The 17,360-nt window shown below is 36.8% G+C and overlaps 1 protein-coding gene across 2 annotated transcripts in view; it reads left to right on the forward strand.

Moving 5' to 3' along the window:
* ITGB8 (integrin subunit beta 8) overlaps positions 1-17,360 on the forward strand; it is a 44,470-nt gene that overhangs the window by 10,801 nt on the left and 16,309 nt on the right. Inside the window, exons 2-6 of one of the 2 annotated variants that reach the window (XM_065629078.1) lie at positions 2,812-2,897; positions 5,533-5,707; positions 8,503-8,749; positions 10,555-10,720; positions 12,905-13,063. In XM_065629078.1, the coding sequence (XP_065485150.1) occupies positions 2,812-2,897; positions 5,533-5,707; positions 8,503-8,749; positions 10,555-10,720; positions 12,905-13,063 (833 nt within the window). Of the gene's footprint in view, positions 1-2,811; positions 2,898-5,532; positions 5,708-6,142; positions 6,202-8,502; positions 8,750-10,554; positions 10,721-12,904; positions 13,064-17,360 lie in introns of those variants that run through there. The other variant, XM_065629079.1, reaches the window with a different exon arrangement.

Genomic DNA, 17,360 nt, shown 5'->3' on the forward strand with positions numbered 1-17,360 from the left:
CATGATCACATCGAAAACCCAAACTGGATTTTAAGATCTTTTCTTCTGCTGTAGCAGTTTAGAAAGACACACTCCTACATGCCCATCTACCACCTCATTTTTTACCACATAGGCTGTATTAATAAACTGGATCAAGATTCAATAGGTTCAGTACCTAAACTAGCCATACAGAAGGAAAATTTGGGACAATTATTTTTTAGTCAGTTTTCTGGTGCATCTGGAAATATGGTACAGTTGTTCCAGTCATAGACACATACTATTTTTTCTAGCAAGTGCATGTTACAATAAGACATGAATGTTTTGTTACATGGTCAGTGGAATTTAATTTTGGGAAATGTGTGTTGTGCAGATAGAATTATACATTTTTAAAAAGGACTCTTAGAGATTACTGCAGGAAATCAATTAGGCCAAACTCATTATTTGGTTTACTTTGGTTTACTGATTATGATGACCGGGAATTAATTTAACTTATTCTTTATCTGTATAGCTAGATACACAGGTCTCTCATTTCTTTCTGTCAGCTATTTATTCTTGCCAGAACAGCTCGTCTCTTATGGTGGATGTTACTTGGTTGGTAACTTCAAAGTTCAAGTCACCTCTTCAATGTTCTGTCCCGTGGTCTTTACCCACTGTTAATGCTGCACATCAGCAATTCTTCTCTTTCCCTGTCCTTTGACACTTTTACTGAATCCATCACTTTACACTCTTTTCCTCATAATGCCTTTCATCTCTGCTGTCTTTGGTATCCAGCTGAAGATGAGAGTGGTGTTTCTGTGCCAATAACAATTAAATTCCTTTTATTTTTACTCCTTCAAAAGTTTTCATCCTGTGTCTTTGCATTTTACCAATACTGTCTAGAAGAAGATCTGTGGCAAGCTCCACAGCCCTGTGTATGTCGGCACCTACCTGGAATCCTCACCTTCATTCTCCTCTGCTACGTTTTGTGGTAACTTTTTCTATGGTCTCTGGGTCTGCTCTTTCAGACTGCAGAACATGAAGTGCTGTTGCCGTCTTCTTATACATGCAAAGAAGTTTTATTGTGTCAGTGCTGAGTGATCTTGCTCTCATTTCACATCCAAGTCAAGCTTGCTGTGTTTATTTTTATAAGAAACAAACAAAAACCTTCTGGATTTTGTCTTATTTTCTCTATCTTTAGTGACTCCTGCTTTATTTATCCCTGCCCACCTCTCCCACTGCTTAATCAGTTTTCCCTCTGTTCTGAGCTGCTTTTCAGTTTATTTTTCTATCATATCTGTAAAAGTTTATCAGTCCTTTGTATACATTTCTTTTCTCACATTGCCTGCACGATGAAAATTGTCAACAGCAGTTTGTATGAAATAGAAATACAGGTCTGACCTTTGAAATTAATGATATTGCCACTAACCTGTATGTTATCAGTATAATGCTGCAATTGTGCTGTACTAGGCTTTTCTATCTTAATACTGATAATGGTATATGTGGTGTTGCTACTAATAACTTGCAAGCTGTGATTAGTTCCTTGGATCATCAGTTATTCAGAGTGACCAGTCGAGGACTAGCTGTTCGTGTGATATGGGATCTCATCTTTGAATCCATAGCTGAAATCAGTTAAATGAAGATTAAAAATATATTTTAGTACGTGTTTTCCTAATGCAGCTTTTCACTGTGAGAAGTTGCTCTCATTACTCTAAAAAGAGAGATGGTTTGCATTATTGCAGGTTGGACAGAAATAATCTGAGAGACAGTGCATGTAGCCAAAAACTTTGGATGAAAACCAAACCTTTCTTCAGACATTTTTGGTATAATGATACACACATTCTCATGATGGACCAATTAGAAGATGTAGCCTTTCCAGTATGCAGTAATTCATTTTTATTTTGTTTCCAATATACTTTAAAATAATAAAATATGCCATGCTGAATATGCCACTAAACAGTGTTGTTAAACAGCACTGCTACTGTGCTATGCACTGAAGAGTGGTATCATGTGCCTTCCTCATCGCTCCTGGCAGGTGAATTCTGTCTCACGTAGAGGCACAACTGGTCTACAAGAGGCTCGTGCTGAATGTGCTGAAGGGATACGCTAATGCTGGCGTTCAAGTTGAGCTGACCGAGTCTCTTGAAAAGGCTATCTCTTCTCAACTCCGACTGCCAAAGTTTCACAGCAAAGACTAGTAACTTAAACAATGACCTATAAAACAAATATGTGAAAAGGATATAAAGGCCTCTGCTGACAGACCTGTTAGGAGGCACAGTTTTTGCAGTTGTTAGTACAAAATTATGTTTCTTCAATCTGCGATACACATAGTATTGGAGACATTTGAATTCACTTCTGAAGAAAAACCTGCCTCTTCTGGGAAACCATTCATTCCAGAAAATGCAGAGGGAGAATATTTATAGAAGGTGAGAAAATATTTTAGGTTCCATGCAGAGTGAATAATGAATAACTCAAGTGTAAATGACTTAAAAGGAAAATGTCTATGAAGAGATAAGCTACCTGGTAATTTTTTTCCGTTAGGCAGTAAATCAGCAAGGTACATGCCAAAGATAAACTTTCACTTCAAAATTATTTTAAATCAGGATCTTAAAAATTTGGCCTTGAGAATGGAGTTTTTTCAATCTGTACATACAGTTCTAGACTGTCAATACAAAAAAATGCTGCAAGTATTCCCTCACCAGGCTGCCTTTGTTCTGTTTTACTTCTGTTTGGATACGTTGTCATCACTCTTAATCTGGTGAAGTAATTTTGGAAATCTTGGTTTAAAATTAGGTATTTTACAATTCCCACGTATCATCATAAATCATGAATGTTTGGTTTTGTATTTCATTGCAGCGGAAAACAGATGTGCCACTTCAAATGCAGTAACATGCACAAAGTGTCTTGCTTTGGGTCCAGAGTGTGGATGGTGTGCTCAAGAGGTATGGCATTTTGCATATTTACATTTGACTTTGTATTTTAGCTGCTTCTGATCTTTATAAAGATAAAAGACTTTTAAACTGTGAAAATTATAGTGAGAAATAGCAATAAAGTCTTTTAATAACCCCTGGAGACAGAACCTGAGAAATCGTGTGAAATATATTTTGTTTCCAAAGGAGAAAATACAATCTTTTATTTGGAAAATTGCAGTAATTTTAAATAAAGTGAGAACTTTTTAATGCATTCCATCTGCTTTGTAGACAGCTTTGGCAGACTTATAGTAGCTTTGAGAGTTCAACAGTTTTTGGCTTCAAACGCAAAGTTACTTATCAGTAATTTATATTAAGTCCTCATTATGTATCAGAGCAAGTCTATACATATATGCCTATTACATTTAGCAAAAGCCTTACTAACAGTGGAGTTAACTTTGACTTCACCGTATCTTATGACCCTATCACAAATGGAAAAAGTGATACTTTTCTTATTTTGACACTTGAAACTACTGGTTCTGACACTTATCACAGAAGATAGATCTTAGGTAGTAAGAATTGTTCTGAAATTGTTATTGTTTTGCGAACTGTGAGAATATGGAAATTCTGGTTTTCTTCAACAGAAAAATACAGTAGATTGCATGACTTTGAGTAAGGCTGGACCATTTTAAGCACTTCAGAGGAACAAGGCTATCACTGGCAATTACAAACTTCCATGCTCTTGAGGGTCACATACAAATTACTGGTAGTAGCTTTCATTAGCAGAGAAGGTAGATAAATTCCTATGATGTGCCTGGAAGAGATAAGGAGTATGAGTTTCTCTGAGATATTGTGTCTTGGAATGATTAACTTAGTCTCAAACAAGTATAAGGAGAAGTAATGCAATAGAAGTATGGAATGCTTGTTTTCCCAGAGCAGCCTTAGGGTGTGTGTAGGTGGCACAATGGATTACAATGTGGTCTGGTCCATTATTGTGGCTTCTTGTTCTGTCTTACAAAGGGCACAATTTTATCCTGCTACATCTGTATTTACCGTGGAACAGCATTTATTAGCTTTCCAGTGCTGTGAAGCTGCAGAAGGTCTCCGAATTAGATGCTCAGATTTGGCCAGGTTTCACTTCTGCCCTGCTTCTCTTCCTTCACTTCTCGTGTCAATCCTGAGAACTGTTCATGGAAGCCAGGGCTTTGTCAAAGCCACTTCGACCATGCTTGATGGCCAGTTCTCCTACAAACCATCCATGGTTGTGGAATGGCAAAATCCATATTAGTGCAGATAAACATTTCCCAGAGTGAAGTTACAGGGGCAGTTTTCAGCTTAGCACGCCTGCTTCATCTAAACAATGTTTTTAATGAGAAAATCAGCCCCAAGGTACGCTGGAGATACTTTGACTTTATACTCCCACACAGTGAACTTCAGAAAATGCTACATATCTATCAGTCATTACTGATAACAATGAGTAGCTAAGTTCTTTATACATTTAAAAATCTACCTTTTTGAAATGTATGTACATCAAAAAGAGTATTTAAATAGCAGTAATGTAAAAATGTAGTCTCTGTTTTCTACATTAAAGATGGTTATGGAAAAAAATATATCAGAGATAAACTACAAAAATGAGTTGGAACTTGGAGAACAAGATACATGACCGTCAAGTCTCATTCTACAGGGACTTTCTCTGGACTTTTCAGGGTCTGGATGTCTCTATTCTCTAATACACAGCTGGCTGTATCCACTTTTTGATTGTTTATTTTCTTCATCTGCCTCTGAAATATCAGAGATTGTCCATTGTTTGGTCTCCAGCTGTAGCTGGGATGGACCAGTGCTTTGAAAGAGTACAAAGGATCTTGTCTTTTTTTTTTTCCTTGCATGATCAGGATCATGTTAATCACCAGATTTGTGGTCAGGAAGGAATTTTGCATTGGATCATGTTGGCACGATTTTGGCAACTTTGCCCTTTCACTGCAACAAAGGATGTGCTGCTTCTGAGATCATCCTACTCCTAATCACTTTTCTGTTGTTACAGGGGCTTTTTTATGCTGGTGGCATCTTAAACTGCCCAGTCCTGTAGAACATAGCTTCCTCTTTCTGGGGATTGAAATGGTATAGTCCAGCTGGTCTTTGGATTTGGTGTAGGGTATGGGGTAAAACTTAAACATTTGTGATAGTCAAATTCAGGTTAGATAAATTATGAAGCTGACTTCTGCTCCTACTTTTAAATATTAGGCTGAGTAACATTACCAGTGGATTCCTCTGAAAACTAACCTGTTTTGATGTCATATGAATGACACTTTCTTAATTATAGCATAACACCGAACTTTTTTTTAGTGACATAGTGACAGTACATAGTTTCCTTTTTCTCCAAAGTCAGCTTGTTCTGATTGTGCAAGATCCTCTTTCTCATACAAAAGTTTTGTCCTTTGTAGAAAAAAGTCATCGTGCCAATTAGGTTTAACTTCTAATTTAAATATTTTGTCATTGCCGTTATGAAAAACATATGGCTTCCGTGAACTCATTCTACAATTTATGCAACTGTAGTAGCATATTTTACTGTTTCAAAGACTATTATTTTGTTTTTCTCTTTCCTTTGAAGATACTACAGTTGTTTTTTTCAGCTCAGATTGTTTTGTACTTTTTGTCTCTTATAAAACAGGATTTCATGGCCGACGCAACACAGAAGGGACGCTGTGACACTGTTTTCAATTTAATGAAAAGAGGCTGCCAATCAGATTTTGTAGAAAATCCCACAGTTCATGTCACAATACCCAGTGACCATGAAACAAATACACAAGTGACACCAGGAAAAGTTTCAGTCCAACTGCGTCCAGGTTGGGTTGTCTCTAATAGATTGATATTATAGTCAATTTAAACTAAATATGATACTATTAAGTACGGATATTTTGTGAAGCAGTGGCGGGATTAATTATTTTGAAGAATGATGCTGTAACATTATGTTGTAAGACTATGATGGTGTTGATGCCATATTCAAAGTACAGTTTTCAGCAAGAAGCGTTTCTGTCAAACACAGATGAAAGTCAGAATAATGCAAGTAATAAGGGGAAAGGAATTTTAGGTAGTTTTTTCTGTTTTCTATTGTGGTTTCTCTGGATTCTTTTTCTTTAGCCACTTACACAAATAGTCCTCTTATCCTTTACACGCATAACTGTATTCCTTACTGAAAGTAAATTGAATTAGAATTCCTAAATTAATCATTTGATAACCTTCTTAACTATTTGGTTGCTTTTAAGTGCACTGGCTAGACAACTACGAAGACACCAAAGCCAATATATAAGAAAGGACTGGATTCCTAAAGGAGACTTAGGTATTCATTGCCCAACATTTCATTTCTAAAATGTGAGACACCTGGCCCTAATAGAATCTACAAGTCCCTTTATGGATCTGAGATTTTCTAGTATATCTCTATTTGCCCTCAGCTGAACTTGAGTTAAATCAGTGTATGTTCTCTGTCTCTAAAACAGCTGTAGCCAACAGCAGAAGTGGAAGGTGATATAAAGAGATGCAGAGTGTGTTTCATATGTTTCAAATCTAATTTCTTTCTTTTCCAAACCAGAGCTGGAGAAAGAAATATGTTGTTTAAGATGGATCAGTCTTCAGTAGAAAATCATTAATTGAATAGGAAAAGTATCTTGCCGATATTCATTGTATAAAAGATAATTTTCTGTCAATTACAAGAGAAACAGGAAGGATCTCCATGAGTGTAAAGCACAAAGGAACTCTGGTTTTCCATCTTAATAAAACTGACAAAGTTACATCAGCACATCCCCTCCTTTCCCCACTCCCCTTCCAAAGATATGACTGATAGAATCATAGAATTCTACTATATAGAATTCTACTCTGCTTTGTACTGAGAAATGCTCTCAGAAACTGAGCTAGCTCTAGATGTGCCTGTAATCACATTTATTTCCAAAGGCATGCTGGATTCATAGAAAAAAAACCCCAAAACCAAACCCCTTAGCTTTCTCAAATTCGGTTTAATGAACCTTTTTACTAGTAAATAGTTAAATTAAGTTTGGGGTTCCATAAGTTTTGCAGAAGTTCTTGCATTGGGGGGCAGGAGACTGAAATTCTGAGGGCTCCCAAAAAATAACTTTTCATATATAGACATCTTGCCCTACTTTAAACCCCAGGGAAATACACAGATGTACAGCTATAGTTGTGCCTCAAACCAGAAATTTGATATGGTATAATCATGCAGACAAAGATGGTTTTGTTTTGATACTGGCTTTTTTGTCACTTTTCATATAGCAAACTGTCAGGATTTATATGGGAAAGAATAAAAGCTCCACTCAGCATCTCACTATATGCAAACTAGAGACCTGCAAGGGTCATTTACAAAAAGTAATTTGATTTACATTGGCAAAGACGAAACAAATTATAGCACACTAAAATTCTCTTTTCTTCATGCAACACCTGATACAAACAAACCTTTACATTTTCAGGTGGATTATTTTCAAAGACCATTGGAGAAAGTACTTTGCATGTTTAACTTTTCTGGGCCAGGTCTTTGTTACATGTACTTTAATGATGGTATCTAGTGATGCCATATGCACTAGTAAATGTCACAAATAGAGAAGTCACATTTCAGGTGATTTTTTAGTGAATCTGTTTCTGAATGTGTTTGGATAGCTTTTATTGAAAACCTGCATAATTCTTCTATAATGTCTCCCTTTTTTGCTGTGTTTTCATTGCATAATACTGTATTAGACTCACGACGATCCTACTTCCTCATTTTTTCTGTGACCTCACACTTTGGGTGACATAAAATAATGAATAATTTGAAGTCATGCATTATGGTACCTATGCTGCCCATACTCCAGTCACTTCACTCTTTTTGATGGCATTACAGAATATTAGGCAAGAAAAATGTGGGGCCCATTTTTAGCGACTTCCAAATCATTAATATTTTTATTAATGTTTTTATTACATATGAGAATGTGATGTGGTTCTGCAGGAGTGACAATTTGTCATCCTGAAATAAAAGTTCTGGTTTGTATTTGCCAAAAGATGTATTTTTTGACAGTAAAACCTCTGCTTTTAAAAAATACTTTGATCCTACTGGGTTTTCTCATCAAATCTTTGGAAGTAGATTGGTATAAACTTGAAGCATCATTTACGTGCGTTTTTCAGGCTGTGCTGTCTATGTGGTATACATGTAGTTTCAGACTCATATGACAAATTATTTGCATGATAGACTTACAAGTTTAGAAGTGTCAACCTTGAAGTGACTGACCACAATTTGTATGCAGATCTGTGTCCTTTGTGAGCCATAACTGCTTTTTGGTATAATGTCAAGGGGATTGCATAACCAGGAATTTAAAAGAAAATAGGGAGATGACAGATTTTTACAATAAATTGCACAGTACTCCTACAAGAAAAATAAAATTAAAAAAAAGGCAAGATGTTCTGCAAAGAGCCCCTTTGTGGCTTATTTTTGAATGGTGCTTCAAGGTTTCGTTTGTTCTTGGGAGGTTTTCTTGTTTGTTTATTTTTCTGTTTGCTGACACAAAACAACTTTGTGCTGAGGTTGCTGCAAAAAATAAAGTATTTTTAAGAGTGTCCATTCAAGAATAGTAAACAAACTTATTTGTTTCATTTGAACCAGGAAGTGAAGCAAACTTTATCTTAAAAGTTCGTCCCCTGGAGAAATACCCTGTGGATCTTTATTATTTAGTTGATGTCTCAGCTTCTATGCACAACAATATAGAAAAACTAAATTCCGTTGGATCTGCTTTATCTAAAAAGATGGAGAATATTTCTCTTGATTTTCGACTTGGATTTGGATCCTATGTGGATAAAACTGTGTCACCCTATATTAGCATTCATCCAGGTAGAATCCATAACCAATGCAGGTATGTAGCCTCTGTGCATTCACTGTACCATTGATAAATTATTTAATTACACAAATATGCATTATGCATATTTATTTTTAAAGCTCTTCAGAATCTGTCTTTGTTTCATTATACCTCCATCCTCCAGCAAACTTCCTAAGAAAAATGCTGAAAATTTTTATACAATGATTACTTCTGAATATCTGGTGAGTGATTTCAGAAAAACTGTTTCTGTATCAGAAAAAATGTGCTTTATTTTCTTTAGCAAAACAAGACAAACAACATGCTGCTTTGGTATATTTGAATATGTTTTTCATTTCATTTTGTAGCCAACTAGTGTGGTTTTGGTTACTTTGGATATATGTTGCCTAGATTAATCACAAAGTTTTGTACTTTCTGACCTAGGACTTCTCTTCTGGTGTATGGTTTTGTATTCATTAACTCTTTTCTTAAAACTCTGCTTTTGTCGATGTGATGCAGTTTCTTTCAGCTCATTTGATGAACAAAAGCAATCCTCTGATCTAATTCCACAGTTGTAATATGAATGAACTCCCATTTTAAATAAGAGAGCTGTTCTGGCTTGCTTTTCTTTTTTCATGCTATGTCTTTTATACCTTGTGTTCGACACTTACATAAAGTGAGGGATGACTTCCAAAACCCCCTGGAGAACAAGATTATTTGCAACAAATTCAAATCTGTATAAACTATAATACTTGGAAAAGTGAATATTAACTGTTCATACCTTCTTGCTCATTATTATCTTTCCTGGGAAGATGTGATCCAAAGTTCTGTGAAATCCATAAGTAGCTTTTTTGATCTCAGTAGTTTTTGAATTGGGCACTAGTAGTGGAATTCATTAGATTGATGTAAATGTCTATGTATAAAGCAGTCATCTAGTCTGCCTATATAGTGAGTGGCGATCCATTAGCACTTCTAGGATATGATTCATTTTGCCTAACAGTAGACATCTGCAGAGGTGTTAATCCTTACAGTGCCAGTTTCTCTTCATTGACTGTAAACTGAGTTGGTGGTGGGCAGGTTATAGTCTGGATGCCTACACTATCTGCAACAGAATTTGAGTTGAAGCCTGCTCAGCATCTCTGGATCAGATGAGCACTTCAGCTTGTGCTGTCAATTCCACTGCTGCAAATGAGTCACAGAGCAATGGCCTGTATAAGTGCTGTGACATTAGCTTATTTATGTCAAACTCCATACTTTCTCCCTCATACACAATTTCAAAAAGTATCACTTACAACTAAGATAATACTGAAAATGGAGATTCCCATTCCTTTAATAAGGTAACTGTCACTAATCTCAATATTCATTTTGTGTACATTTACTTACTACTAGTGGATGTAGGAACTTAAATTTTATTTTAGTTTTATCCAGTAGCTTGTGTATTGAGCTATTAAAGGATCTTAGTGTTGCGGTGTGATAGCCCTTTCTAAGGATAATGAAAAGCAAATCTGTACTGCTCTGAAGACGTTCCAAAAGGGATCATATACTCTCTGAGATCATACCATCACTCATGTTGTGTTTCTTTTTTTTCTGGACAGGATCACAACATATGTACTGTTACTATATTAACTAAGTTATATACATTTCCATAAAATACAAAAAAACCCCATTTTTCATAGTAAATTAGACCTAATTCCCTCTGAACTTAGTCTCATGTAGACTTAATCTTCTTTCTTTAAGTATTTATTTTACTGTGCATATATACAACTTAATTAGTAGCAAGATATTATGGGTTAATAGGGATGCAATGTTTACAAATGGAAAATATGGAATGTGTTAGACTTTTGCTTTGTTTTGTTTTTGTACAGTGATTATAATTTAGATTGTATGCCTCCTCATGGTTATATTCACGTGCTATCCCTGACTGACAATATAGCGGAATTTAGAAATGCAGTGAATAAACAAAAAATTTCTGGGAATATTGATACACCTGAAGGGGGTTTTGATGCAATGCTCCAAGCAGCTGTGTGCCAGGTAAGGACCTTATTAACAAAAGTGTAAATTGTAGTTCAGACACAGATATAGATACATATATATATATATATATCTTGGTATAAGAGTGCTCAGTGTTCCTGAATTTAAAATGTCAGTTCTAGGCTGGATAATAGTAAGATATTTTCCTCCTTTTCCTTTATTTCCCCTTTAGCTACACATTACTGTTTCCCACTGAAAGTGAAAAAGGAGAGCATAATGAAATATTTTGGTTAATGGTGATCTTCAAATTCTGGCTTTAACGAGCCTAACTAAGATAGGATGAATGATGAAAGCAACTGCTTCTTGCTTGAACAGGCACATGTATTAATTTCAATCAATTACAATTGGAGCAGTAGAGCAGTAGAATGAGTCAAGGACAAAATGTAATCCAAACTATGCTAGAAATTGATACTTTGGCCTAATTTTATTTTCAAATTTTGATGAGCCATAAAACAGGTAAATAAAAGCCACTCTTCATAGCCCCTATGATCATAACCGTTATAAAAATTTATTCTGGAGCTCTGGAAAAATTCCTTAAAATTCAGTGTTTCTCACTGGATACATTCCACACTTATGACATGTGAGCTCTAGAATAATATATGCTTCCAAAAACAATAGAATTGAAACATTCTTGAGAATGGGTAGGCTTTTCTGCTCACTGAATTGTGAACCAAAATGAATGAGAACAATGTGCAATTCATAACGACCATCATGAGCTATAATTTATATTAATGTGGACTCATTTTGTCTGCTATGGAACTTTATAACTTGCTCCATCTTGCTTTAACCAATACATCCCTGTTGCAAGAGGTAGAAGGTTAGGACCTGAAGCTACTTTAAAATTTTGTTTGCTGTGCCGTATGTAGGTAGGTGTCTTGAGATGGCAAAGTAATGATGGAGCCTTAGGAGCAAGAAGTTTTTGTGGTGCTGGAGGAGAATTTGGGATGATTTCAGATATAACCAGTTTATAAATAAAACTTAAAATACCCCTTCTTTAGGGGAATGCTGTCTAGGGTTGTCTGAGGGAGGCTAATGCCCAATATGTAAGCTGGAAAAGACACCAGACCCCTCTGTACTTATTATCCCTACTGTTGTGAGACAGTTAATCCCCTTTCAGAGCCAGCAGGGAAAGAGCCTGAGAAGGGAGCTAAATCCGTCTCTGCAAAGCAAAGAAAGGAAGGTAGGGAATAGAAGCCAGGTGCAATATTATGGGATGTATTGCAGGTGCACATCTCACATAAGATGAAAGATACTTGGCGTTGCTAAGGGAAACGGTAGGGATGAGACAGCGTTGGAGGAAGGATGAGCAAGGAAGGAGGAAAAAGGAGAGGAATCTTAATTATTGAAGAAGAGGATGGAAAAATTGGGAGAGGGAATAATGAAAAAGAATATGAGGTGATTCATGTGTGCCTCTAAAGTTTAATTTAAAGCAGCCGTTTATTCCCTGCAGGGAAATAAACGTTATGGAAATACAGATTGGCACCTAACCCAGTTTAGATACAAGCTTGCCCTGCTACCTCCTTCACATCACTGAATTCCTAGAAAACATTAAATTCACGCTTGTAGTTGTCACTTTGCTCTTAATCCCATAAGATGGTGGATAGATGTAGTATTTTGCTGCATAATAAGGAATTTCTCAATTTTCAGGTGTATGGAGACACTAAAGCTTTAGTTTATTGATTGGTTGATCATATGCCAATGTCCTTTCCGGAAAGCTGTGTAGGAAAAGTAAATTAAAGAATTATGAGAATATGAATATAAAGTAAAACTAGAAAAGGACACCAAGTACCAATACCAATGAATGTATATATATTACTTGTAATGCTTTTTGGATACCAGAGAATTTTACAAATGCCATGCATTTGCATTTATATGTAATAGTGACACACATGATGTGGCAGCTGTTAGCCAAGCCCAGTATATAATGCATAACTTGTATATGTTTTGAGAGATATTTCTTTAAAAAGCAAAGTAAGTGGATCTCTGACTTGCAGAGGTGGTTTTCGGATGTAGGACATGACATATATTTCTACACAAAATGCTTTAAATAGCCTGGTTTAAACTCAGTGCTGCTAAGCAGCGTAGTATCTGAAAGCAGACTTTCACATGATGTTTTCCCTTTGTTATTTATTATTGTAGGAAATAGTTACTGCTTTCTTATCCTTAATTTTGTTTTCTTTTTAGAGCCATATTGGATGGCGTAAAGAAGCAAAGCGACTGCTGCTTGTGATGACAGATCAAACTTCCCATCTGGCGCTTGATAGCAAATTAGCAGGGATCGTAATTCCCCATGATGGAAACTGTCATTTGAAAGATAATGTATACATCAAAGCTACGAGTATGGTAAGGTATATGTCATAGATTCTGCCTTCAGAGAAGCAGGGTAAACCTGCGTAAAGGAGGTTTTTAAATTGCTGTCAAAGCATTGCTTTTATTTCAGTTATTAGAATAGTATTTTTCCAGGTAGGCAAGTTGTGAAATGAAGACTCAATCACCTGGAAATACTGACGTTCTTTTTGACTGGGATAAAGTATTTTGGAGTCTGAAACACAGTACACAGCAGGGGAGGAAATGTTGCTGGTTTTAGTGTGGCTTTTTTATTACCATCTCATAAAAATCACACACATTTTGTATGAAATATAAGTGTCTAGTCTGGTATTTTGCACAAGAAGAAGCTGGTAATATGTAAGAATTGCACAATCCTGCTAATAAGGTAGTGGTCATGGTTTATGGTCAGAAGATGCATAGTTGCATTGATTGAAAAGGCTTGGTATGAGTAAAACAGAAGATGTACAAAATCAAGCAGCAAATTCAACCATGAGGGACTAGAAAATATTCTTGTTCTGCAAAGATTTGCTGTGGTAATGTAGCATTAAATACATTTGAATCTCTCAGTATAAAGCCAATAATACATACCTGTGCAAAAAGTTGTATCAAATCCGCTGTAGTAAATAATAATCCACTTTCAGCGGATATTTTTAGCTTTCAAAATAATTTCTTCAAGAATGTATAATGTAGTCAAGAGTGACTGAAGAATGGATATTTTTTTCTAAGATTTGCAGGTTTTAATTCCTTTGGCTATTTCCTTAAATAAATATGAATAATTTATTTAAGAAACATGAGTCACTACCTAATTGCCGTATGATCACCAGAATACAGAAATATAACCTGTGGTATCATTAGAGCACATTCCAGTTTTATTCTCAGTGCTAGCTGCACTTAGTTAAAATACATAGCTGGTGTTCAGCCCAAGCCAGCAATGTGCTAGTGAAGTCACTGAGGGCTACGAGTACTTTAGGCTAGACCTGAATTTAATCCTAGCAACTGGTGTTTACAAGGATGGTAGGGCAGCAGGAAGTAGCCACCGTATGGTGTGTAATCATGAAATATGGGAGGTTTCTGGGAATCGATGGGTGTTCACGACCTTGCAGAGCGGAGGAGGGAGCTGAGCGTGTGCTAACAGGAAAGTTGTTTGGATTTCCGACTATCTGACGTTCTTGCATTCACCCACTCCCTCTGTCACCTCTTGGATATTCCCTCACAGATGTCAGAATTATTTATTTCTCTCTAGCCAGTCTGTTCAGTTTCAGTATATCTACAGTGTCCCTGGAATAAAAACAACCCCCCCCTTTATTCTACTTTAAGCAGGTAATCCTGCAAATTTCCTTTTCTGAAGCAGAGCATGCTTACAGGTTGTGGTGTCCCTATCTCCCTATCTCTATCTTTCTGTCTTTCTTTTTTTGTTTGTTTGGTTGGTTGGCTTTTTGGATCTGTAGTGTTGTTTGTTTGTTTGGGTTTCGTTGGTGTTTTTTGTTTTGTTTTCCTAATTTCAGTGCTATAAATGAGAGGAATTTTACTCTGCTTATTAACAATTGCTGAAGGCACAAATCTCATTCTGGTGTTCAGGATGCCTTTGGTAACAAAGATATAGTCTGTTGCAGAAAAAAAATATATTTATTTACTCTCCAAGTTGAGAAATTAACTTCTGTTTCAGCTGGGAAACCTCACCAATATAAAAATACAGACAAAGTTAATCAACCTCTTTCTAAGGAACTATGACCGATTGATGACTGACTGAAGAAAGTGTTTCCTGGATTCTGGGCTGAAAGATTGTGGTTTTACTGTTCTGTATAGAATAAGAAATCTCCATTATTATCGCTATTGATGCCTTTCGTGAAATGAGGTAGTCTTTTTAGCCACCAAAATGAAATGACCTTGAAAGATGCTTAGATCTGTGGTGGCACATTTTGGCCCATGTGTATTCTGTCTGCTAGCCCATATGGTTTTTTTTCAACCAGAGGCTAATTCTTGCATGCCCACATGTAGTAGGGGGCATGTTCTTGGTAACAGAAAAGGGGTAGAATGGAAATATTTCTCAGTATTAGATGTTTTCTGGAGTAGATTTGACATGACAACACAACAGTGTCTGTAAGGGTACATGTACTGGTTTCCTGCTTTTTTTTATTTTCAGTGGGATGTGTCATTATTTTAGTCATAGAAATCCATAAAGAAGCTTCACATGAACAAGTAAAATCAGGGCGTCAGGGAAGACTCTTTTATATTTAAATGAAATGTCATGAGAGGCTGTCAGCTTTTTAAAAAATACATCATATGAAATACATTTTTGCTATTTTTCCTTATCAATGCAATTTTGTTGTGCTATGCTAAATTAAAGAGCCATCTGTAATCACATTGTTTTCCTAGTTTGATTCTTAGCTTCTGGTGGTCTTTTTATTTCCTTCTTGTGCCAATTAAGAGGACTTTGCCTTATTTATTTGCATAAACTTAACCTTTACATCAGAAATGTTTCCATTTAGTCACTTTTTTGCCTGTTTCTTTCTAACTTCTGCTAAGCAGTCACACAGAGGTCAGCAAAAAAAAAGCATAAGACAGGAAAGAAATCTAGTCCACTTTAATTAGATCCGTGCTTGCTTAACTCCCTTTCTGAAGTACTTAACATCTGCATTAGTTATCTTCTCAGTTTAACACAGTAGGTTAAAGTAATGAAACAAATGATGTAATTGGAACAAGAAAGATGATCCAAAATGAAAGTACATTTGCCTGAGCAGTAGTGGGAAGAGATAAGATAAAAATACATAAAGTACAGCAAGGTTTTTACAGCAAGCAAAGTGAGGCTCCATGAGTGGCCAAGAGTTCCTTGTGTCATCTCTTTACATGTTTAAAATGAAAGAGATATTCTGGTGCTGCTGGTGCTTTTTTTTTCAAGGTCCTTTCTAATAAAAAGAAATTTTTTCTTTCTAATCAGAAGTGAGATATTTAATGTATCACTAACCAAGCTGGACACTCCAATGAGTTAGAGCTGACAGCAGACAAAAGTTCAGCTTTACTTGTAGTTTGGGGGTCCAGTCCCTGCAACCCTTGCGTGTCTATGTATGTCATCTCTTGACTTGCTCAGTAAGCTCCATATTGCTCAGTAAGCTTCATGTGTTCATGAGGGCTAGGAACACCATTTCTGGTACCACAAATCCCAGGGTTTTGCCATTAGTTGCCACATGAGTTGCACAGATGTCGAAGGGCCACTGTTCTGGAATTCGGACATGTCTAGTACCACGTGTTAAGCTGGAAGACTGACTTATTTGATCATCGTCTCATGATTCCTCAACACTGTCCCCATGTTTCAGACATTTACAGTGCAGGAGGTGTTTCCAGAACATCTGGATTCGGTCAACCATGTCCTGGGCCAACCTGGTACATCTGTGATCTGCCAAACAGTCGCGTGTGGCCTGTAGGGTTGTGCAGCACAATGGAGGCCCCACCACTGTGCTCTGTGGTCAGGGAGAAGGAAGGAGGGCTTAGTACTATGTTGTAGGCTACTGAAAATGGCAACAAAGCCACTGCTGCTGCAGGTCACCCAGAAGTGCTGTGTGGTGGGAATGTGAGCTCCCTGGACCCTCATGTATGAAATGCTCCCCCGCTGCAGCTGTAAGACAGCCCGTTTATTGCTGTGTTACCTACCTTTCATTGTTTATCTTAAGGAATGTAATCTCTTACCAAAGGGTAGAAAAGTTGAGAGAGGCATGAACCCTGGCTAAGACCAAACCGCAGCAAGGAACTCCTTTGTTCTTTCTATACAAGGCTCTTTATAATGGTGCGATATGATGGAAAATGGATTTTGCCCCCTTGCATAACTTCTCAGCTCTCTTGGCATTCAGATTACTCTTAGGATTGCAATTGACTTGCAGGGTGCCTTGAGTAACAAGTGGCACTCCAAGGAGGAATGAATTGTGCAGGGAAACAGGGAGAGTCTGTGCAAGGGAGAGACCATATGGGACAGATGATGAAAAATCTCGGGAGGAGAAAGCCAGCAGAAATATGTGGGGGAAAGAGATTGAAGGACCTGACATAAGTGGGGACTTGTCCAGATTAAGTCCCTGTGAGGGGAAACACAGGCCAAGGCCCCAGTCACTTCTCAGTTTCCTCATGAATTTTGAATGCTGAATTTACTTCTTGAGAAGTATTTGCAGTTGTATGGTAAATAAGCAGTAACTTTTAGATGCAGTTTGTTTTAGAATACTGGAACTGGAGGGACCTCACATAACCCAGGTGTACAAAACCCACTGGGACCACACAGACACCTTTGTGCTTCCCTAGATCTTGGATGAAGAGATAGCAACACTCC

Source organism: Caloenas nicobarica, chromosome 2, assembly GCF_036013445.1.
Source record: "Caloenas nicobarica isolate bCalNic1 chromosome 2, bCalNic1.hap1, whole genome shotgun sequence".
Classification (NCBI taxonomy): domain Eukaryota; kingdom Metazoa; phylum Chordata; class Aves; order Columbiformes; family Columbidae; genus Caloenas; species Caloenas nicobarica.